General features: G+C 43.2%; 1 protein-coding gene across 1 annotated transcript in view; it reads left to right on the top strand.

Annotated features, from left to right (window-relative positions):
* Nucleotides 1-2,979: 2,979 nt before the first annotated feature.
* Nucleotides 2,980-21,470, top strand: part of LCT (lactase) — a 53,388-nt gene continuing 34,897 nt past the window's right edge. Inside the window, exons 1-5 of the mRNA XM_060106812.1 lie at nt 2,980-3,619; nt 13,511-13,590; nt 16,231-16,314; nt 18,265-18,367; nt 19,803-19,881. Of these exons, the coding sequence (XP_059962795.1) occupies nt 2,980-3,619; nt 13,511-13,590; nt 16,231-16,314; nt 18,265-18,367; nt 19,803-19,881 (986 nt within the window). The remainder of the gene's footprint in view (nt 3,620-13,510; nt 13,591-16,230; nt 16,315-18,264; nt 18,368-19,802; nt 19,882-21,470) is intronic.

The following is a 21,470-nucleotide window of genomic DNA, read 5'->3' as shown; positions in this document are numbered from 1 at the left end:
ATACACATGTAATAAATGGTGAATACTTTTTAGGAAGTAGCTGGGATTCGGTATAAGGCAAATGGAACTATTATCTAAATTTGGGGGATATTTATGAGAATGCATTTATTTAATATTTCTATTATTAATATATGCTTTTAGAAAGATAACAATGATTATAAACACAGGAATCTGAAAAATGATACATTTATATGAAGCTGTCAGGGCCACCTTGAAAATTCCACTAAGTGAAATAAAACTTTCTATTAAAATGAATATATATATACATTTCCAAGACAATTCTAGGAAAAAGAATGATAGGAGAGGCCATGTCCTATCATAAAGTGAAAAGTACTACACAGGTATAAAAATTAAAATACTGTGGTACTGGCACAGGAATAGATAGACAAGGAGTAGAAAGTCTAGAAACATATGTCTAGATAGATATTTCATTTCTGATAGTTAGCATTTCAAATAGTGGGGAGAGAATGACCTATTCAGTAACCCATTAGAAATTGATAAACCCTACCACACAGCACAAACAAAGTTAAAATTCAAGATGGGCTAAAGATCTAAAGATTAGAAACAAGAATATTAAATAATACATTTGACACGAGCTTTCAAAAATATGGTACCAAGTAATGTATTTTTTTTTTTTTTTTTTTTTTTTTTTGCGGTATGCGGGCCTCTCACTGTTGTGGCCTCCCCCGTCGCGGAGCACAGGCTCCGGACGCGCAGGCTCCGGACGCGCAGGCTCAGCGGCCATGGCTCACGGGCCCAGCCGCTCCGCGGCATATGGGATCCTCCCAGACCGGGGCACGAACCCGTATCCCCTGCATCGGCAGGCGGACTCTCAACCACTTGCGCCACCAGGGAGGCCCAAGTAATGTATTTTGAAGGACACTATAAACCAAATTTTAAAACTAACACTAGGGGGAAATTTTTTTTCTATTTTTTAATACATGATATCCAAACTCTATTAAGAGTTCTTATATCAATAATAAGTTAAATAATAAAAATGTACAAAAGATATAAACATAAATCTCAGAAGAAAAACAAGTAGCCAATTAACATGAAAAGCTACCCCTCTAAACAGAAACAGGTGTCCAAAATTGAAGTTTTATAACAGGTGTGAGCAAACCAGAGAGATTTAGACACACTTCTAACTGTAGGTAGGATTTAAATTTGAAGAAGCCTGTTTTGGAAGACTGGATTACAATAAAAATTCCAAATGGGCATGCCATTGAGTCAGCAACTTAATTTCTAAGAATCTATCTTAAAGAAAGGAAATGTGGACAAAGATGTATAACTAAAGATACAGATATTAATTTTCAACATATTAAAATTAAGAACCAACCAGTGTTCAGTATGCAAGAGGTTAAACTGTGGTACAACCTTACTGTGGAATGCTATGCATCTGTTAAAAAGAAGTGGGTCTACATATTCTGGTATAAACAGAGCTCCAAGCACTATTAAGTGAAGGAAAAAAAACAACAACTGAGGAACGCTACATAAGACATAATTCCATATATATTATATTATATATTTTAAATGTTATACACATGTATGCATTGTATATATGTAATAATAGCTATCATTGAGTTGCATTGTTCTTAACATGCTAATGAATGACCTCATTTAATTCTCACAACCTATCTATCACCATTATACAGATGAGGAAACAGAGGCACAAAGAAATTTAGTAACTTTCGCCAGATGAGATTTAAACACTGGCATTCCGACTCCTGAACAGCCATTAATATGTACAGAGAAAGGAAACTGGAAGGAAGCACAGTGTTGAAAGTGATTACCCTACGAAGGGAAGGGAAGAGGGGAATTAGTAAGTTTTCATACATATTTCTGTATTGTTTGAATCTTTTACAAAATGTGTTCATCATTTACTTACATATTTTTATTTTTATTTTTTTATTTTATTTATCTTTAAGATTTATTATTTATTTATTTATTTTTGGCTGCGTGGGGTCTTAGTTGCGGCCCTTGGGATCTTCACTGAGGCATGCGGGATCTTCCGTTGTGGCACGTGGTGTCTTCATTGCGGCTCCCAGGCTTCTCTCTAGTTGTGGCGTGCAGGTTTTTTCTTTACTCTAGTTGTGGTGCGCAGGCTCCACGGCACGTGGGCTCTGTAGTTTGTGGCACACGGGCTCTAGACGAGGCGCAAGAGCTCAGTAGTTGTGGCGTGCAGGCTTAGTTGCCCTGTGGCATGTGGGATCATAGTTCCCTGACCAGGGACCAAACCCGTGTCCCCTACCTTGTAAAGTGGATTCTTTACCACTGGACCACCAGGAAGTCCCTACTTTTTTTTTTTTTTTTAATTACCTGCGTTGGGTCTTTGTTGCTGTGCGCAGGCTTTCTCTACGTGCAGCGAGTGGGGGCTACTGTTCATTGTGGTGTGCAGGCTTCTCATTGCGGTGGCTTCTCTTTTGTGGAGCAAGGGCTCCAGGCGCGGACTTCAGTAGTTGTGTCACGCAGGCTCAGTAGTTGTGGCTCACGGGCTCTAGAGCACAGGCTCAGTAATTGTGGCGCACGGGCTCAGTTCCTCCGCTGCGTGTGGGATCTTCCCGGACCAGGGCTCGCGCCGATGTCCCCTGCATTGGCAAGTGGATTCTTAACCACTGCGCCACCAAGGAAGTCCCGCTACATGTTTTTAAAGGAGAAAAAAAGTTTGGTGAGGAACTCACTTTTGTTCTGCTATGTAAATAAGTTTTAAAATAATTTGTAAGTAAGAAAAAATGTGGAGAGCTTTTTTTCTTCAGACACTTTCCAGGTTCCTTGGCATAAATTGTGTGAGAAGTTTGAGGTTTTTGTGTTATCTCTTATAGTTTTAAAATTTTTTGATATTACATAGGTGAATCACATACTGATTTTATAATCCTAGATAACCCAGTTACATATTAAGTGTTTACAGTCACTTAGTATTTTACAACCTCAACTGTAGTTATAAAGTAAGTATTCCACATACTTCCTAACAGTTCCTTGAAGATGGAGCTAGTCTGGCATTTAGTCCTTATTGTCCTCCTAAGTTTTCCTTGTTGGGGGTTAGACTGGGAATCTGATAGAAACTTCATTTCAGCTGCTGGTCCTCTAACCAGCGACTTGCTACACAATCTGAGGGGTCCACTGGAAAACCAGGATTCTCCCTTTGTAACAGGAGACAAAGAAATTTATGTTTGTCGCCAGCCACTGCCCTCTTTCCTGCCAGAGTACTTTAGCAGTGTTCGTGCCATTATGATCACTCACTACAAAGTATTTCTGCCGTGGGCACAACTACTCCCAGAAGGAACCTCCAAGAACCCAGACAAGGAAACAGTGCAGTGCTACCGGCAACTCCTTGAGGCCCTCAAGAGTGCTCAGCTTCAGCCCCTGGTGGTCCTGCACCACCAGACCCTCCCTGCCAGCACCGTCCAGAGAACTGAGGCCTTTGCTGATCTCTTTGCTGACTATGCCTCCTTCATCTTCCACTCCTTTGGGGACCTAGTTGAGATCTGGTTCACTTTTAGTGACTTGGAGGAAGTGATAATGGAGCTCCCCCACCAGGAATCAAGATCTTCACGTCTCCAGATCCTCACTGATGCCCACAGAAAAGCCTATGAGATTTTCCATGAAAAATATGCTTCTCAAGGTGAGTACACATGACCCAGGTGGCTGACCCACAGGCAGCCTTCATTACCCACCTTTCTCCACCCTCCTTAAAGCAGGACTCAGCATTTCTTTCCACTTACCTCCAATAGTCCCCTTGGGATTTCCCTGGCAGTCCAGTGGTTAAGACTCTGAGCTTCCACTGCAGGGGGTATGGGTTTGATCATCCCTGGTCGGGGAAGTAAGATTCCGCATGCCACAAAGTTCAGCCAAAAAAAAAAAAAGTCCCCTCATATCTATTTGTTAGTGAGAAATTAATACCGTACTGAAGATTTCCCGGTGGAAGTAGGTAGGGATGGTTTACATTGTACAGTGCCAAGCATTCCCTTTGAAAAATATCTTTTGAGCCCCCTTGCCCAATCTTGAGTCTGCACTATCACCGATTATCTTTCTGTCCTTCTTTCTCCAGTCCTGCCTCCCTGACTCTTCCTAAGATTTCAAGATTGCCCGTTCTCTCATCCACCCCGTTTTCTTTTATTTATTTATTTACTTTTATTTTGTGTGTGTGTGTGTGTGTGTGTTTCGGTCATGCCCCTCAGCTTGGGGGACCTCAGTTCCCCGACCAGGGATCAAACCCATGCCCCCTGCAGTGGAAGCCCAGAATCCTAACCACTGGACCTCCAGGGAATTCCTGAGCCTCCCCTTTTTCTTATGCAAAGCGAGTTACATGTTCTAGTTGAAGCCTACATTCCAGCAGGGGAGACAAATACAAAGATAAAATAATAATATGCTGACAGATAGTGAAAAGAGCATGCTTACAATTGTCCATATTCCTACTTCATGGCTAGTTTAAGGTTCCAATTCAGTAGGCCTGGACAGAATCAGGACATTGATTTTAATAAATTCCCTAGGTGAATCTAGGCTAGGTACACCAGAAAATTGGTACACCAATTTTGAGAACCAATTTTGGATTATATATGCTTTCTGGTTTTTATTATATACTGTATGCATATTTTTATACATAGTATATAATACATCTGCATACTTGTATACCTTTGAAACTTAACATATTTAATGAATATATTCTCATTTTATTAAAAACTCTTTGAAAGCATGATTTTCAGTGGTGTTACAGGTTCCCATTATATTAATGGGTCATAGAGTTTAAAATATTCTTTCATTTTTGTATATAAGTTTATTTAATTTTCACTATTAAAAATTATGTTGGGCTTCCCTGGTGGCACAGTGGTTGAGAGTCCTCCTACCGATGCAGGGGACACGGGTTCGTGCCCCGGTCCGGGAAGATCCCACATGCCGCGGAGCGGCTGGGCCCATGAGCCATGGCCGCTGAGCCTGCGCGTCCGGAGCCTGTGCTCCACAACAGGAGAAGCCACAACGGTGAAAGGGCCAAGTACCACACAAAAAAAAGCAGGATGTTCTAGTTAGCATAAAGTTTATGTTAAATCATGTATAAGTCAGAATGACTTCTGCATATCTCAGTATGTGAAAAATTTCTTCCGTCATTGTGTGAAAAATTTCTTCCGTCATTGGTAATTTGATGGCTGAAAACTACTGTCTCCTTATATTCTTCATTTGCATGTATTTGCTCATAGAGAGGTTAAACATTTTCTCCATGTTTAAAATAAAAGCAGGACAAGGGAAGAAAGAGTGTGAGTGTGGATGGGGCTATTTTATATATGATTGTCAAAAAAGCTGTCCTCAGACCACCTTTTGACCCAGCTGGAATGAGGGAGGGAGCGAGCAACCATGGGATCTGGAGGATTACTTGGCCATGGGGTGAGTGCAAAGCCCCTGGCGAGGGAACAGCAAGAAGCCCAGCTATCCATTTCATGAACTGTAGAGGAAGGGAGAAGAAGGAGATGCCAGATTTGAAACTGGATTCTTTGGAAAGCCTATCATGGGGTGAGTGAGAAAATAAATACATGTTTGTTGGCTGTGATTCTACTGAAGAAGCTTTGAGTAAAATGAACTTTGAAAGAAGGCAAGGCTGAACTGGATCATCTGAAATTAAGGAAAATCTGTCTCATTTTTAGAAAATTCTAAATAATAGTTATTTAAATTATAAAACTAGACACGTTTATTAAAATGCTTTACATATTTCATTTTTAATCTCCATCAGATTACTAAAGACTATTTCTTTCTTAACTTCATATTTTCCTTCTTTTCTTCTGCTCATTCCTCCCAGCCTTCATTTCATATTTCATCAACATCACTACATTATGTGCCCCTGATATAATGCAGGACACAAAATAAATTCTCTTCTCAGTCTCTTTACTATTCCAAAAGGTGGTTTTCCTTCTTTTTTTTTTTTTAAATTAATTAATTTATTTATTGGCTGTGTTGATTCTTCCTTGCTGCGTGTGGGCTTTTCTCTAGTTGCAGCGAGCAGGGGCTACTCTTTGTTGCAGTGCGTGGGCTTCTCACCACGGTGGCTTTTCTTGTTGCAGAGTGCGGACTCTAGGCGCACAGGCTTCAGTAGTTGCAGCACGTGGGCTCAGTAGTTGTGGCTCACGGGCCTTGTTGCTCCATGGCATGTGGGATCTTCCCGGACCAGGGCTCGAACCCGTGTCCCCTGCATTGGCAGGCGGATTCCCAACCACCGCGCCACCAAGGAAGCCCCGGTTTTCCTTCTTCCTTTCTCTCTCTCATTCTCCCCTCCCTTTTTAGTCCAATTAAATAGCTTTTTTGTTCCTTGTAAAATATATTTTTAATATACACAAGAAAAGTTATATAGCATATGTTGGTTAAAAGCAAAATAACTGGGCTTCCCTGGTGGCACAGTGGCTGAGGGTCCGCCTGCAGATGCAGGGGACACGGGTTCATGCTCCAGTCCCGAAAGATCCCACATGCCGCGGAGCGGCTGGGCCCGTGAGCCATGGCCGCCGAGCCTGCGCGTCCGGAGCCTGTGCTCTGCAATGGGAGAGGCCACAACAGTGAGACGCCCGCGTACCTCAAAAAAAAAAAAAAAAGCAAAATAACTTTTCGAAGGTGCGGATATTGAATAATATCCCCCAAACTGAAAAGGAACTTTGAGACCAAAAAGTGAAGCACACAACTCCATAAAATGCAATTATGGAGTTTATTGTGGGTAACTTACACATGGGTAAGATCGGGTGAACAGCGATCTGGAAGCATTTGCAGCTGCATTCCTCACTGCCAAAAGGGGCACAAGGGAATTTCAAGGGGCCAAAGCTAAAAATGCAATCTGACTATTAAGGGAGAAGCACATCTGCACCAGTGGGACTGGGAGTTTTTCCGTCCCCTTGGGGGGTCTCATGACCATTATCCCTTGAGGACCATTAACCATCTGTGTCAGCTAAAGAGCATTCTTCCAGTTCTTATATCTGATGAAGACAAGGGTAAAAGTTGATAGGAAACTTATCTGGCTTGGGTGCATTACTTGTGAGTAGGCTAAAGCTCAGTCACACAGGAAGGGGAGGGGGTAGGACTGTGGGCCTAAGATGGAGCTGACAAAATAGAGTCAGTGTGGTTCAGCCACACAATAACTAATACCCATGGAGTGACCACTCAGTCCAACAATTAAAATATAACAGAATACTGTGGTGATTTTGTAACACAGAAATATTGAATCACTATGTTGTGCACATGGAACTAACATAGTGTTGTAGGTCAATTATGCTTCAATTTTTTTTTTTTTTTGCGGTACACGGGCCTCTCACTGCTGTGGCCTCTCCCGTTGCGGAGCACAGGCTCCGGACGCGCAGGCTCCGCGGCCATGGCTCACGGGCCCAGCTGCTCCGCGGCATGTGGGATCTTCCCAGACAGGGGCACGAACCCGTGTCCCCTGCATCGGCAGGCAGACTCTCAACCACTGCGCCACCAGGGAAGCCCTATGCTTCAATTTTTTAAAGAGCAAGAAAATAGCAAAAAATTATATATAATATATAATACATATATATATAATATATCTATTATACCACTTCACATCAACTAGGATGGCTGTAATAAAAAAGATAGACAGGGACTTCCCTGGTGGCACAGTGGTTCAGAATCCGCCTGCCAATGCAGGGGACACGAGTTTGAGCCCTGACCTAGGAAGATCCCACATGCTGGAGAGCAACTAAGCCTGTGTGCCACAACTACTGAGCCTGTGCTCTAGAGCTCAAGAGCCACAAGTACTGAGGCTATGTGCCACAACTACTGAAACCCACACACCTAGAGCCCGTGCTCCACACCAAGAGATGCCACCACAATGAGAAGCCTGCGCACCGCAACGAAGAGTAGCCTCCACTTGCTGCAACCAGAGAAAGCCCGCGCGCAACAATGAAGACCCAATGCAGCCAAAAATAAATAAGTAAATAAGTTTATTAAAAAAGAAGACAATAACAAGTGTTGAGTATGATGCTGAGAAATTGGAACACTCATACTTTGCTGGTGGGAATGAATTATGTTGCAGCCACTTTGGTTTTTTTGTTTGTTTGTTTGTTTTGTGGTACGCGGGCCTCTCACTGCTGTGGCCTCTCCCGTTGCGGAGCACAGGCTCTGGACGCACAGGCTCAGCGGCCATGGCTCACGGGCCCAGCCCCTCCGTGGCATGCGGGATATTCCCGGACTGGGGCGCGAACCCGTGTCCCCTGCATCGGCAGGTGGACTCTCAACCACTGCGCCACCAGGGAAGCCCGGTGCAGCCACTTTGGAAATCAGTTTGGCAGTTCCTCAAGTTAAATTTTAGAGTTACCATATGACTCAACAATTCCTCTCCTAGGTATATATCCAAGAGAAATAAAAGCAAATGTCCAGACAAAAACGCATCACAAATATTCATAGCAGTATTATTCATAATAACCAAAAGTGGAAACAACCCTAATGTCCATCAATTGATGGATAAACAAAAAGTGTCATATCAGTACAATGGAGTATTACTCAGCCTTTGAAAGGAATGATGTACTGATTCATGCTACAACATGATAATCCTTGAAGACATTATGCTAAGTGAAAGCAGCCAGTCTCAAAAGACCACATATTATATGATTTCATTTATATTAAATATCCAGAGCAGACAAATCTATAGAGACACTAAAGTAGAGTAGCTACATCTGGGGCTAGAAGAGAGAATGGGAAGTGACTGCTAATGGTTATATAATTTCTTCTTGGGTTACTAAAATGTTCTGGAATTACTGGAGCTGTTTGCACAGCTTTGTAAATGTACTAAAAACTACTGAATTTTATACTTTAAAGCGATTAATTTTATGGTATATGAATTATATCTCAATTTTTTAATGTTAAGAAATTAATTGGAAGGTTGAGGGTTTATAAAACAAAACAAACCATACCACAACTTATGTCTACTTGTATATTCTTCCCTATCTCATCTCCCATTCTCCCCCACCCCATCCCAGGTTACCACTGTGCTAAATATTCCATGCATTTTTATTAGTCTATGGCTTTCCCCTCTTCCCCATTTGGTGTCCGTAATGGAGGTACAAGGTCAAACATTTTAAATAAAAATATTTAATTACAGAAAAAGTGGGATTTTACTAAATATATTGTAGCCCCCCAAAATTCACCATGTTTAAAAAATATGTTTAAAAATTAAATTCCCATTTACTGCTGATAAGAAAATAAACAATGTGAAATGCAGTTCTGATTTTTTCCTAAGAATTTTTTTTATCAGGGTATGATTTACACACAGTGAAGTGCATAGATCTTAATTTTACAGTTTGATTAGTTTTGACAAACACATATATCCATTTAGCCCATACCTTTATCAAGATATAAGACATTAACCAACACCTCCAAAAATCCCATTCCTGATCAATTTTATCCCTTCCTAATCAATCCCTACCCAAGGAACAACCACTGATCTGACTTCTATCAGCGTAGTTATGAATGGAATCATACAGTATGTACTTTTTTGTTTGTCTTTTTTCATTCAGCATGTTTGTGAGATTCATTTATTTTGTTGCTGTATTAGTAATTTGCTCCTTGTTTCTTCTAAGTGGTGTTCTATCATGGATGTATCACAATTGAGGGGCATTTGGGCAATTTCCAGTTTTTATCTCCTATAAATAAGTTGCTATGAACGTTCTTGTACAAGTTTTTGCATGGACATATGTTTTCATTTCTCTTGGATAAATACCTAGGAGTGGAATTGCTGGATTACAGGGGAGAGATGTATTTGACTTTCTAAGAAACTGCCAGTTTCCCAAAGCAATTGTTCCATTTTATGCTCCCACTAGCCGTGTGTGAGAATTTCAGTGGCCTCACATCCTCACCAACATTTGGCATTTTCATCCTTTCTACTTTAGCCATTCTGATGGTATCTCACTGAGATTCCATTACTTTTTAAAAAAATATAGTTTCTATCCCAACTGCATGTGTGCTTAAACAATATAGTATTCAATTTTGATTGGTTTGTTTTTGAGCATCATGAAAGAGTATTATACTTTTTGTTGTCCTCTAGGACTTCTTTTTTCTCAAACAAAACTTTTTCAAAAGCTTATTCATATTGTTGAATATAGCTATAGTATCTTCTTTTCACTGCTATCTGATATTCCATTGTGGGACTAAGCCACATTTTATTAATTAATTCTCCTGCTATGTGCATCAGCCACCAGAATGGCTACTATTTTTATTTATTTATTTATTTATTTATTTTGCTGTACGCGGGCCTCTCATTGCTGTGGCCTCTTCCGTTGCAGAGCACAGGCTCCGGACACGCAGGCTCAGCGTCCATGGCTCACGGGCCCAGCCACTCCGCGGCATGTGGGATCCTCCTGGACCGAGGCACGAACCCGTGTCCCCTGCATTGGCAGGCGGACTCTCAACCACTGCGCCACCAGGGGAACCCCTACTATTTTTAAAAAGCAGAAGATCCCAAGTGTTGGTGAGGATAGAGAGAAATTATAACCCTGTGCATTGCTGGCCAGGATGTAAATGGTGTAGCCACTATGGAAAACTGTGTGGCAGTTCCTCAAGAAATTAAACATAAAATTACCATATGATCTAGCACTTGTGGGTATATACCCAAAAGAATTGAAAGCAGGGACTTGAACAGATATTTGCACACCCATTTTCATAGCAGCATTATTCACAATAGCCAAAAGATGGAAATAATCCAAATGCCCAGACAAGGATGAATGGATAAAGAAAATATGCTAGATACATACAATTGAATATTATTCAGCATTAGAAAGAAATGGAATTCTGACACATGCTACAACATGGATGAACCTTGAAGACATTATGCTAAGTGAAATAAGCCAGACACAAAAGGACAAATATTGTATGATTCCACCTATATGAGGGACCTAGAATGATTAAATTCACAGAGACAGAAAGTAGAATAATGATTACCAGAGGCTGGGAGGAGGGGGAAATGGGGAGATACTGATCATGGACACAGAGTTTCAGCTTGAGATGATGGGAAAAGTTTGGGAGGTAGATGGTGGTGACAGTTGCACAATGTGGATGTACTTAAAGCCACTTAAAAAAAATTTTAATGGTAAATTTTATGTTATGTATTTTTACCACAATTCTGCAAAGTTCTTTTCTAATCTTTCTATATGTGTTATTATAAACCTCCTATTGATGTTTTTAATGTGCTACCATGGGAAGGATACAAAAGAAGATTCTTAGCAGAGAGTCAGAGGGAGAGCAGGCAAGTGAACATCCCTCTTACATAAGAGTAGAGTTGCACACAGCACCCTCCTCTTGTACAACACTGGGACACAATCTACAGCAACACTTGTAGTCCCCACCCACCTCTTGAAGCACTGATACTGGCAGTTCAATACTGGCTGTATTACTTTTATTGAAGCATTTGGGGCAAAAGTGAAAGGAGCAAACGGAAAGGGACTATTTTTTAATGGACAACGGCAATGGTTTTTGGAGGAACGACTTCCCTTTGTGGTGGAAACAGAATTGAGCTTATCCTTAGTGAAATCTAGTAATGCCTGTGAGGGACATGAACTTACACAGTGCTATGCAATGATTTTTCTACATGGCCTTGAAACAGTTAATTCTCAACCCACAGCAAATACTGATTTTGAGTTCTGTAGACAAGAATACCAACTTTTAACCATATCCAGCAAAAATTACAAGATAAATTATCTTAAGCCAGAGCAATTACCCCCCATTTCATTCCCAAGAAAACATGAAACTGCAAGCTTAGAATGAGAATCTAGTTTTGAGTAATCTGCATTTTACATTATTTTAAGAAGTATAGTTTGTGCTTGCACTGGGAACAGGTTGGGAACCATATCAGGAAGTTTATTTTGTATGATATGAGAATTTCTGGGACTTCAGGTACCTTTGTTCACTCTGATTCTAAAAACAGCTTGTAAAGTCAAATAGAAGTGATTTGTGGGTCAATTGTGCTTAGGGATTAACTGTACTCTTGTGTCATGTCATTGATCCAGAGATAATACTAAATTGTACATTTTAAAGTGTTCAGCACAGTCTGAGAACATGTGTTCTATGTGAGCTGATGTGATGATAGACTGAAGCGTGGAAATCTGTGGAATATGAAATGGCTCCATTGGGCACAATCACTGAATAACTGGAAAATATCGTTATCTTATCAGAATGAGGACTAAATGTCTCTGAGTGATATTCCCTGCTCAGGGGATTTCAAAGTTTCACTCTGTTTATCAAAATAAGCACTTTGGTAGTTGGCAGCGGTTGTTAATGGTGGTTTCATTGACTGGGGAGATCTTTCTCCTGTATAGAATTTGGATGCAGGAGAGAAGTCAGGCATATAGTCTTATAGTTTAAGTCTCAAACTCTGGTTTCATTCAATTTTTGTTTACTGTTTCCAAAGCACAGGTCTGAGCACCTGCCTATGCACCCAGTCCTAAGCTTGCTGTTTGGAGGGCCTAGAGAAATGTTTAAGTTTGCTCCTCAAGGAGCACACAATCCAGCAGGAGATAAAGACTTATGCACATCAAAGAGTTAGATGGCACTGCTAACAACTGAGGAATCCCAAGTCCACAGCAGCGTGTCTCGAGTTGTGGTCTGAGCATCACTGCCTCAGAAGCACCCAGGAAGCTTGTTAAAAGGCACTTGCTCCTGGGCCCACCCCAGTTGGCTGACGAGAAGGACATGTGATTCTGATGCACATAAGCTTAAGCACCACTGTTAGGTGATCAAATGTCAAAGCAAGTGGGTACAAGCTGCACAGGTTTATATTTCCTTCATGCGCAGTAAGTGTCGAATGGACATTTGCACAGCAAAAAAGGACAGGTAACAGCAGTCCCCTGAGAACGCCCTGCCTTTCAAAAGTCTCTCCCCACTTGGAACTCTTAGCTGTTTCGGACCAATGGTTCCCAAGCTTTAGTGTGTATCAGAATCACCTGGAGAGCTTGTAAAGCACGCAGAGGCCAAGGCTTATTAGGAACTTAGGACGCAGTTCTCTCCTTTCCGCCTTTTACATTGCTCAGGGTTGGGGGAAGGAACTGCTTTTATTCTTACAAAAGACTTTACAAGTGTCCTGCACTTCACCATCTTGATTTACATGAAACACTCTTTAAAGGGACATTTTTTAAAAAGCTACCTTGTTTTCTAAAATCTTTCAGCTAGGGTAAAATCATGTGAGTGATTTCTTAAGAAATCCTTTTTTTTTTTTTTTTTTTTGCCGTATGTGAGCCTCTCACTGTTGTGGCCTCTCCCATTGCGGAGCACAGGCCCCAGATGCGCAGGCTCAGCGGCCATGGCTCACGGGCCCAGCCGCTCCATGGCATGTGGGATCCTCCTGGACCAGGGCACAAACCCGCGTCCCCTGCATCGGCAGGGGGACTCCCAACCACTGCGCCACCAGGAAAGCCCAAGAAATCCTTTTTAAAGTCAGTGAACATGGAATAGAAAGGTCAAGAGGAAATGAGTTCGCCAGGGGCTTCTGGGGTCACAGGCTCCTTCCTCTCTCACCTTCAGCCCTTCCTCTGGTTGGTTTCAGGCCGAAAGCTCTCTGTGGTCCTGCGAGCTCAGGCGGTCTCCGAGCTCCTGCTAGAACCGTCTACGTCTGCACTTACTCAGGTAATGACAGCCCAAAAAATAGCATCTGTAACTTCTCAGGAAAGTTGCTATTTTAATTTTTAAAAACCAAGAGAAATTTTGTTGGCTTGACATTCTTTTTTTTAATCTATTTTATTGAAGTATAGTTGATTTACAATGTTGTGTTAATTTCTGCTGTACAACAAAGTGATTCAGTTATACATATATATATTCTTTTTCATATTTTTTCCATTATGGTTTATCACAGGATATTGAATATAGTTCCCTGTGCTATACAGTAGGATCTTGTTGTTTATCCATCCTCTGTATAATAGTTTGCTTGACATTCTTACAAATGCCTCTTATGAGTGTTATGCATTCTCTAGATTCATAATTACTTTAAAACAAAATCTTATTTGTTGTAGCCCCAGCTCTCACTTGGTCAAGTGTCAGCTTTTGCCTGCACAAAGAAATCAAATGCCTCTGCTCTTGCTCTTTTTATTAAAAGAGCTTCTTAGAAGAGAGGTCAGTTTTTTTAGCAAAACAGAACTAGGGTAAATTTTTTTTTTTAAATAATGTCCCCCTAGAGTGCCCATCCTGGTTTTTACCCCCTCTAAATACAACTTTTAAATATAATTTTAATAGGAAAAGTTAAAACATCTGAGAATTTAACAGCTTTGGCCCTTGTAATGTTGGCTGCTGGGCAGTATGGAACGCCCTCAGAGAAAACAACTGATTTCTGTAGTTGTGCAGCACTGTTGTCTGTGCTATGATGGAGGCCCCTTATGCCAAGGTCCAATTTCAGATTTACCAGCTCAGGGATTTAAAAACCAGACATGATAAGGTTCTGAAATGCCCAGGTCCAAGACTGATTGTATGGCCATATTACCATCTAAATTCTTTTACAAGGGGAGATAATTGTTATCAGTTATGAGCTCAGGAGACCAAAGTGCTGATTGGAAAGTGTTTGTCAAGCAGCAGTCTTTGGTCTCTCTGCCCCCACTCCTGCCACACGTCTGGGCCACCTTCTGAAAGCACAATTTTGTTCATTTCCCTACTGAGAAGCTACATTCCCCTGAATTGGTGAAATTCCTCAGGGCCTTCCAGAATATGGCTCACTCAGGCCCTCTTGCTCTCTCTCTGGCCTCACCTTTTTGTCCCAGTGTGTATGCTATTTTTCCTGCCGGCTCTCCTGCATTCCCTACCTCAAGTCCTATCCTCCTGGCCTTCCTCAAATCTCTTCCAACAAAATTCTATCTATTTTTAACATGTGTGGATGTGCCCTCCATCAGGAGGCCTCTGTTAATAATACTCCCTCACTCAACCTGATCTGATCTCTCCCCGCTTGGAACCCTTAGCCATTTGTTTAGATCAGCGGTTCCCAAGCTTTGGTGTGTACCAGAATCACCTGGAGAGCTAGTAAAGAACACAGAGGCCAAGGCTTAATGTGGAGGGATGCCGTGGGCCTTCATAGGCTTCCCAAGTTCCCAGGTGAGTCTAATCCCCACCAAGATTTGAGGACCACTGATGTGGATTTTTCATATAGCACTTAGAACTTTCTGCCTGTTCTTCATGTAGTCAGTGCATCTATTAACACTCTGTATCAAGTTGTAAGCATCTGTGGATCTCACTCATCTTTAAACCCAGCACAGTGACTTTCAAGAGTATGAACTCAATGATCATGTGCTATATGGAATTGACAAACAAAACAAGCGCTGATAGGGCAGAGGGGAGGGTTCGAGTGGAGCTCACCAGCGGGGAGGAAGCCTGTGGAATGTTGAGTAAACACCAATGATAATTTGACTGGGAAAGCCATAGGGAGCCAGAGGAGAGTCAGTTATCAAATGTCACAGTGCACTGGGTTGTCAGCAGATGCCATTATTGACGGTCTTTGTCCCAAAGGAAGAGAAGGGGAGAAGACAGGCAATGATCTGGTCATGGCCAGGATAGAAAGGCCTCGCTGAAAAGGCTAGGGAGGGGATCACCGTGGTATCTGCATGTATTTAGACTCTGAATATGTAGTTCTTAAAGTATATGCAGGCCAGAGACAGGGCAGAGGTGTATGTCCTTAATTGGAGAACAGACGGGGGTGTCCATGGACCATGAGAGTTCTGTTCTCCAATAATAATGTGGACCAGGCTAGGGCCAACTGGGGTGGACTTTAAACTGTGGCCTGAACATAGCCAGTGACTATAGCCTACAGTTAAAACCCCAAACCCCAGTAGGGCCTGCCGAAATTACTAAGGGGTCTGTGGGTGGGTGAGGGCTGCACCGCCTCCATCCTGAAAAGTGGAAGGCCATGAGGAGGGTGCTGCTCAGGGCAGCTCTGGCCTCTGACTCCCTTCCTTTGTGCTTATCCACTTGGTGGAAACCCACCCTTTCTGGCGTATGGTGCTTCTTTCATTCACTCACTCATTCAATTGTGCGCATTTATTGAGAGCTTCCTGTGTGCCAGGCACTTTGCTGAGTGCACACGTGATGTATTCCCCACAACAAGTAGGCACACCCCACACACATTCTCAGTTTGTCCCCAGCTTTTCCTCATCCTGCTTTTCCCTTGGAAAATCCCACTTTGGAGTATTCCATTTAGTAATAAGGGGAGAAACAAAAAAAGAATACTTCTGAGCAGTTCTTTGTCTTGAAATTCCTTGTGCTCTGATGATCCTATTTACTTATTTCCAGGATGCAGTTGACTTCCTCTCTCTTGATTTATCTTATGAATGCCAAAGTGAAGCAGATTTCCGGCAGAAGCTGAGTCAGTTGCAGGTAATTTGAGCTATTTTCCATATTGATGATGAATGGTAAAGTTTCCTGAGAGCATATTAGACATTTAATGCTTCAGCTGATGTGTAAACTGAACTTCCTCCAAGAGTCCATATACTTGCAGGGAATTCCTCAGCGGTCCAGTGGTTGGGACTCTGTGCTTTCATCACTGCCAAGGGCCTGAGTTCAATCCCTGGTCAGGGAACTAAGATCCCACAAGCTTCTCGGTGCAGCCAAAAATAAGTAAACAAATAAAAGAGTCCACATACTTGCAGAGTTGCATCTGGGGTGATTCCTATAGAGAACATCTGGATGTTAGATAGTCTTCCCTGGAAAGGATAATGAGGGTTGGCTTGTTAAGGTAAATATTTACATGGATCCTCTGCTCTCTTGTGTAGAAAGCTACTGAGAATCCAAATTCCAGGGTTCATTCTGAGATTAAAACAGACATTTCATGGATGTGGTCATGTAAATATTTATCATGACAGGCCAACCCTCACTATCCCTCCACTCTCCTCAGAGCACCTGCACCACCTCTGTGAGCCTCAGCTGCTGCTCCCCACTGGCACACAGGTGTCTTTGGGCCTGAGGACCCACAGCACATCCACAGGTCCTGAATTCTGCAGGAGGTACATGTAGGGGTCCCACGTTCCCTTCTCAGAAGAGGCTTTGCTCACCAGAGGCTTCCCCACTCAGCAGAGGGCTCCTGCAGCTCTCCAGTCCTGTGATAGCACAGGCTGCCTCACTGCATATGGATCTTCCAGAAAGGGGAAAACCCTCAGTTCCCTTAGGAGTTTGGCTTTCCGCATTGACCTGGCCCAGGGAAAGAACAAGACTACGTGGGTCACAGCTCCACTAACTGGTTCTGAGCGATTTACTTGGTTTGTCAGAGATTAAGGCTTGAGGCTCATTTTTACTGGCTGCTCTGAGAAAATAAAGAACCCGCCTGGCTTCTTTTTAAGTAGTTGCTATTGGTATTTCTCAGTGGCTGTTAACTACTCAGAGGAGGAAAACTTAGTGTGGGAAAAATGACAAAACCCAACTTCCCCCAAAAAAGGTAACCTAGGGCCTCCCTGGTGGCGCAGTGGTTAAGAGTCCGCCTGCCGATGCAGGGGATACGGGTTCGTGCCCCGGTCTGGGAGGATCCCATATGCCGCGGAGCGGCTGGGCCCGTGAGCCATGGCCGCTGGGCCTGCGCATCCGGAGCCTGTGCTCCGCAACGGGAGAGGCCACAACAGTGAGAGGCCCGCATACCGCAAAAAGAAAAAAAAAAACAAAAAAAAAAAACAAAAAAAAAAGGTAACCTAAAGTGAGGTCAAAGAACATGTCAGCCTAAAGATGTTTCTTTTGACACTGAACTGGCTAGAAATGGGAGAGAAATTACACCTGCTCCAATTTTAATGAAGATAGCTTCATTTAAATTTCTTTATGGAGTATGTCAGATATATCCAAAGATAGAAGGAAAAGTAAAATGAAGCCATCCCCAGCTTCAAAAGCTATCAACTTGTGGCTGATCTTGTTTCATCTATACCCTACCTTCCCCCTCTCAAACCAGATTGTTTTGAAGCAAACCCTAGACATCCATAAACATTGTGACGGTGGCACCTGATTAAGCTTCTTGTAGCAGCACAGGCCCCTGACGTGAGCAGACTGCCTTGTCCCTGGTCCTAACACAGTGACTGGTTCTAGGAGATACCTTGTAGCCTGAGGTGATGGCAGAAATTAACCTGTCTCTTTGGTGGGGGTCAGTGTAGAGAATGGTCTATGTTATTGAAAAGTGTCGATTTTTCTCCCTCAAATCTAGAGTCGGCTCTCTTTATTAACTGAGATGGCTAGCGGTCACTTCCAAAACCAAATTGAGTGTCGTGACTTCTCATCTTTAAAATCTGTCCCTGTTAACAAAAAACTTACTCGAGGCAGCTTCAGTTCACTTGCTGTCCTATATCATTTCAGACTATTGAGCCAAAAGTGAAAGTTTTCATCTTCAATCTGAAACTCCAGGACTGCCTCTCCATGAGGAAGAACCCAGCTGATCTGTTCTTCAGCCTTCTCACAGGTGAGTGGACCATCACTGGAGACGTTTGGAGTGATATTTGGTGCACTGGCTTGTGGGGTAGCTATTTTAAAAGTCTGGGGTTCCAATGGGAGGAGCGACCAGAGGAGGGGTGGTCTGAGAGCCCACCCCAGATGGGTTTAGTGTCCCTTGTCTTCTTGTTGTTGGTCTTGATCCCTTAGCTCCCACTGACCCAAGAAAGGAGAGAGGTTCTGTACGAGGATGGTCAGGATGCCTTGGTCTCATGGAAATAAAGACCATCAGGCCTCAGATGTCAGGTGTAAGCAGGGCAACTGCCCTGTGTCCATCTGTCCACTTCCATTACCCCTCCCTCTAAGGTCTCTCATCTCTGTCCCCCTTGGCAGGGCTGCCTCTCTCCCCTCAGCCACCTTACTTTTGTTCATTTCCCCATTACCTAATCAAAATCTTCAGATATAGGACCCACAGCTCATGGAGCATCTCCTTGGTGTCTCTTAGTTCAAATTCTTGAGAGTGAATCTGATGGGTGGGCCATGCATCAGAAGATTGCTCCTGGGACTTCCCTGGTGGTCAAGTGGTTAAGTCTCTGTGCTACCACTGCAGGGGGCACGGGTTCCATCCCTGGTTGGGGAACTAAGATCCCATATGCCACATGGTGTGGCTAAAAAAAGAAGAAGAAGAAGAAGAAGAAGATTGCTCCTGGTCCAATCCGGCCAAGGGAAAGTAGGAGATCCACTAAGGCCTCATGGGCTGAGGACCACTAGACACTCTGCAGGAAGGGCCAAGGAGCATGCTCCTGCATGTCTGGATATCCAGTTCAGTCTCCCTGTAAGGTCAGAATATGAGAGAAGTTGGTAGTGCCCTTTCTACCACCTGTAACCAGTGCTGAGCTGGCTTCACAGACCTCTTGAACTGCATCCATGGATACCACTTAATAACTCTTGCCCTAACTCATCTTTGATGGTATGATTTCCGTTCTTAAATCCCATCACTCTCTAAATGGTTAAAATGGTCAATTTTATGTTTATGTATAGTTTCTTACAAAAAAAAAAAAATTCCGCCCCCTTCTAATATTTGAGTTTTGAGTCAGTTGTTCTCCGTGTTTGGTCTCCAGACAAGCAGCATTAGCATCACTTGGGAACTTGTTAGACATTCACATTCTAGAGCCCACCTCAGATCAGAAACTGTGATCAGAAACAGATCAGAAATTTTGGAGTGGGCCCAGCAATCTGTGTTGAACAAGCTCTGCAGGTGATGCTGATGCACCTGGAAGTTTGAGAACCACTGTTCTGTCACTTTTGATTTCTATAAATCTTTAGCCTGTGGAATTTTCCAGAGGGGTTTGGAGCCATTGCTTGGGGTTTGGGTGTGGTGTATAAGTGAGGAAAACTGTTGATAGTAGTCATGCATATTGTTGGTTGGGCTTCAGGTGGAGTGAATCAAACGTCTTCTCTTACAGCCATAAGTGAAGAACAAGTGCTCACCATTGGGTTTGATCTTAGTACATTCCTGAGCTGTTCATCAAGTTCCAAGAAAAGGTAACGTTAGATTTCCTGTTGGACTATCAATAACTGATATTTGCAGAATACTCTGTTGTTCTTTCACATGTGTAAACACAGGGGACTGTTGTCATCTGCCTCTTGGACCAGTGAGTCCTTCATGGCCATTCTAGAGACAAGAGATGAAGGCTCAGAGGGGAAAGCAGGGAGCAGTGTCTCTGGCCACCACACGGTTCTCCTCTAGTTCACCCAAGTGCACACAACTAGCAGAGCTGGTGTTTAAACCCCTGCCTTCTAGTTTAGATCTTCTTGGAGGCATTGTGAGGTTGTGGACGAGCAGGCTGGGTTAATGATAGATCTGCCCATCCCTGAAGTTATGTGATCTGAGTAAGTAAGGTGAGTTCTCTGCACCATTTCCTCACACAAAATGTGAAACATCTTACCCGTGAGGAGATGGCATAGATAGGAAAGCCAGCTGTGCAGCGGGGCAGAAGCCTAACTCAGCAGTTTCTCAGGACAAAGGTTTTAAATTATTGTGGGATTGCAAATAATTTCTTAGCACATGACTAAAGTACCAAAATTTGTAAGTGACATACTGAAAAAAATTAGAGTAGATTTGAGGTTATCTCCATAATTATATCATTCTCATGCACTTATATTCCAATGCGCTTCTCGAGAAAAGTTTGGTGTGGAAGACAGTGCAGGGAACTTCCCAGAACCCTCAGCCCTCCATGCGGGTATGTTACACACCTGAGCATCATGTACCGTGCGTCAAGGAAGGACCAAGGCCCGGAGGCAATCATTGGCTTCCCAGACCTTCAGCTAGAGCTCACCTCAGACATTTCTAGCACAACTCTGTCCAAGATCATAAACTTCAGTTGCCACCACCTCTTTGTACTTTTTCTCTCCCAGCATTTGGCCATCCTCAGCTGTGTCTCCTTCCATTGTTCAATCCTCTCAACTCACTTCAAATCAGCAGTTCAGGGGCCTCCCTGGTGGCGCAGTGGTTGAGAGTCCGCCTGCCGATGCAGGGGATACGGGTTCGTGCCCCGGTCTGGGAGGATCCCATATGCCGTGGAGCGGCTGGGCCCGTGAGCCATGGCCGCTGGGCCTGCGCGTCCGGAGCCTGTGCTCCGCAACGGGAGAGGCCACAGCAGTGAGAGGCCCGCATACCGCAAAAAGAAAAAAAAAAAAAAATCAGCAGTTCAGATCACCAGACCCTAAGCAGCTGCACATGTCAGGCTTTGTGCCGGGAGTATGAACAGTATCATGAGCAAGTAGATCAGAACTGCTCTCTGTTCACACGTGGAGTCAGCTGAGGAGTGCTGGGCTATCTTTTCAGAAAATAAAACTCAAGAGGTCATAATAAACGTGGTATCCTGGGGACTTCCCTGGCGGACCAGTGGTTAGGACTCTGTGCTTCCACTGCAGGGGGCACGGGTTCCATCTTGGCTTGGGGAACTAAGATCCCACATGTTGCGCATGACATAGCAAAAGAAAAAGAAAGGGGGCACCCTGAGATCACAATGATTGCAAAACCACAAGATTACATGAGACACCGGCTCCAGGATTCTCTAACACCTTGATCTCTCAGTACCTTGCCTGCAGGGAAGATCCAACATTGGCTA

This window comes from Mesoplodon densirostris, chromosome 8 (genome assembly GCF_025265405.1).
Source record: "Mesoplodon densirostris isolate mMesDen1 chromosome 8, mMesDen1 primary haplotype, whole genome shotgun sequence".
Taxonomy (NCBI): domain Eukaryota; kingdom Metazoa; phylum Chordata; class Mammalia; order Artiodactyla; family Ziphiidae; genus Mesoplodon; species Mesoplodon densirostris.
This window is presented reverse-complemented; position numbering and strand designations above follow the sequence as displayed.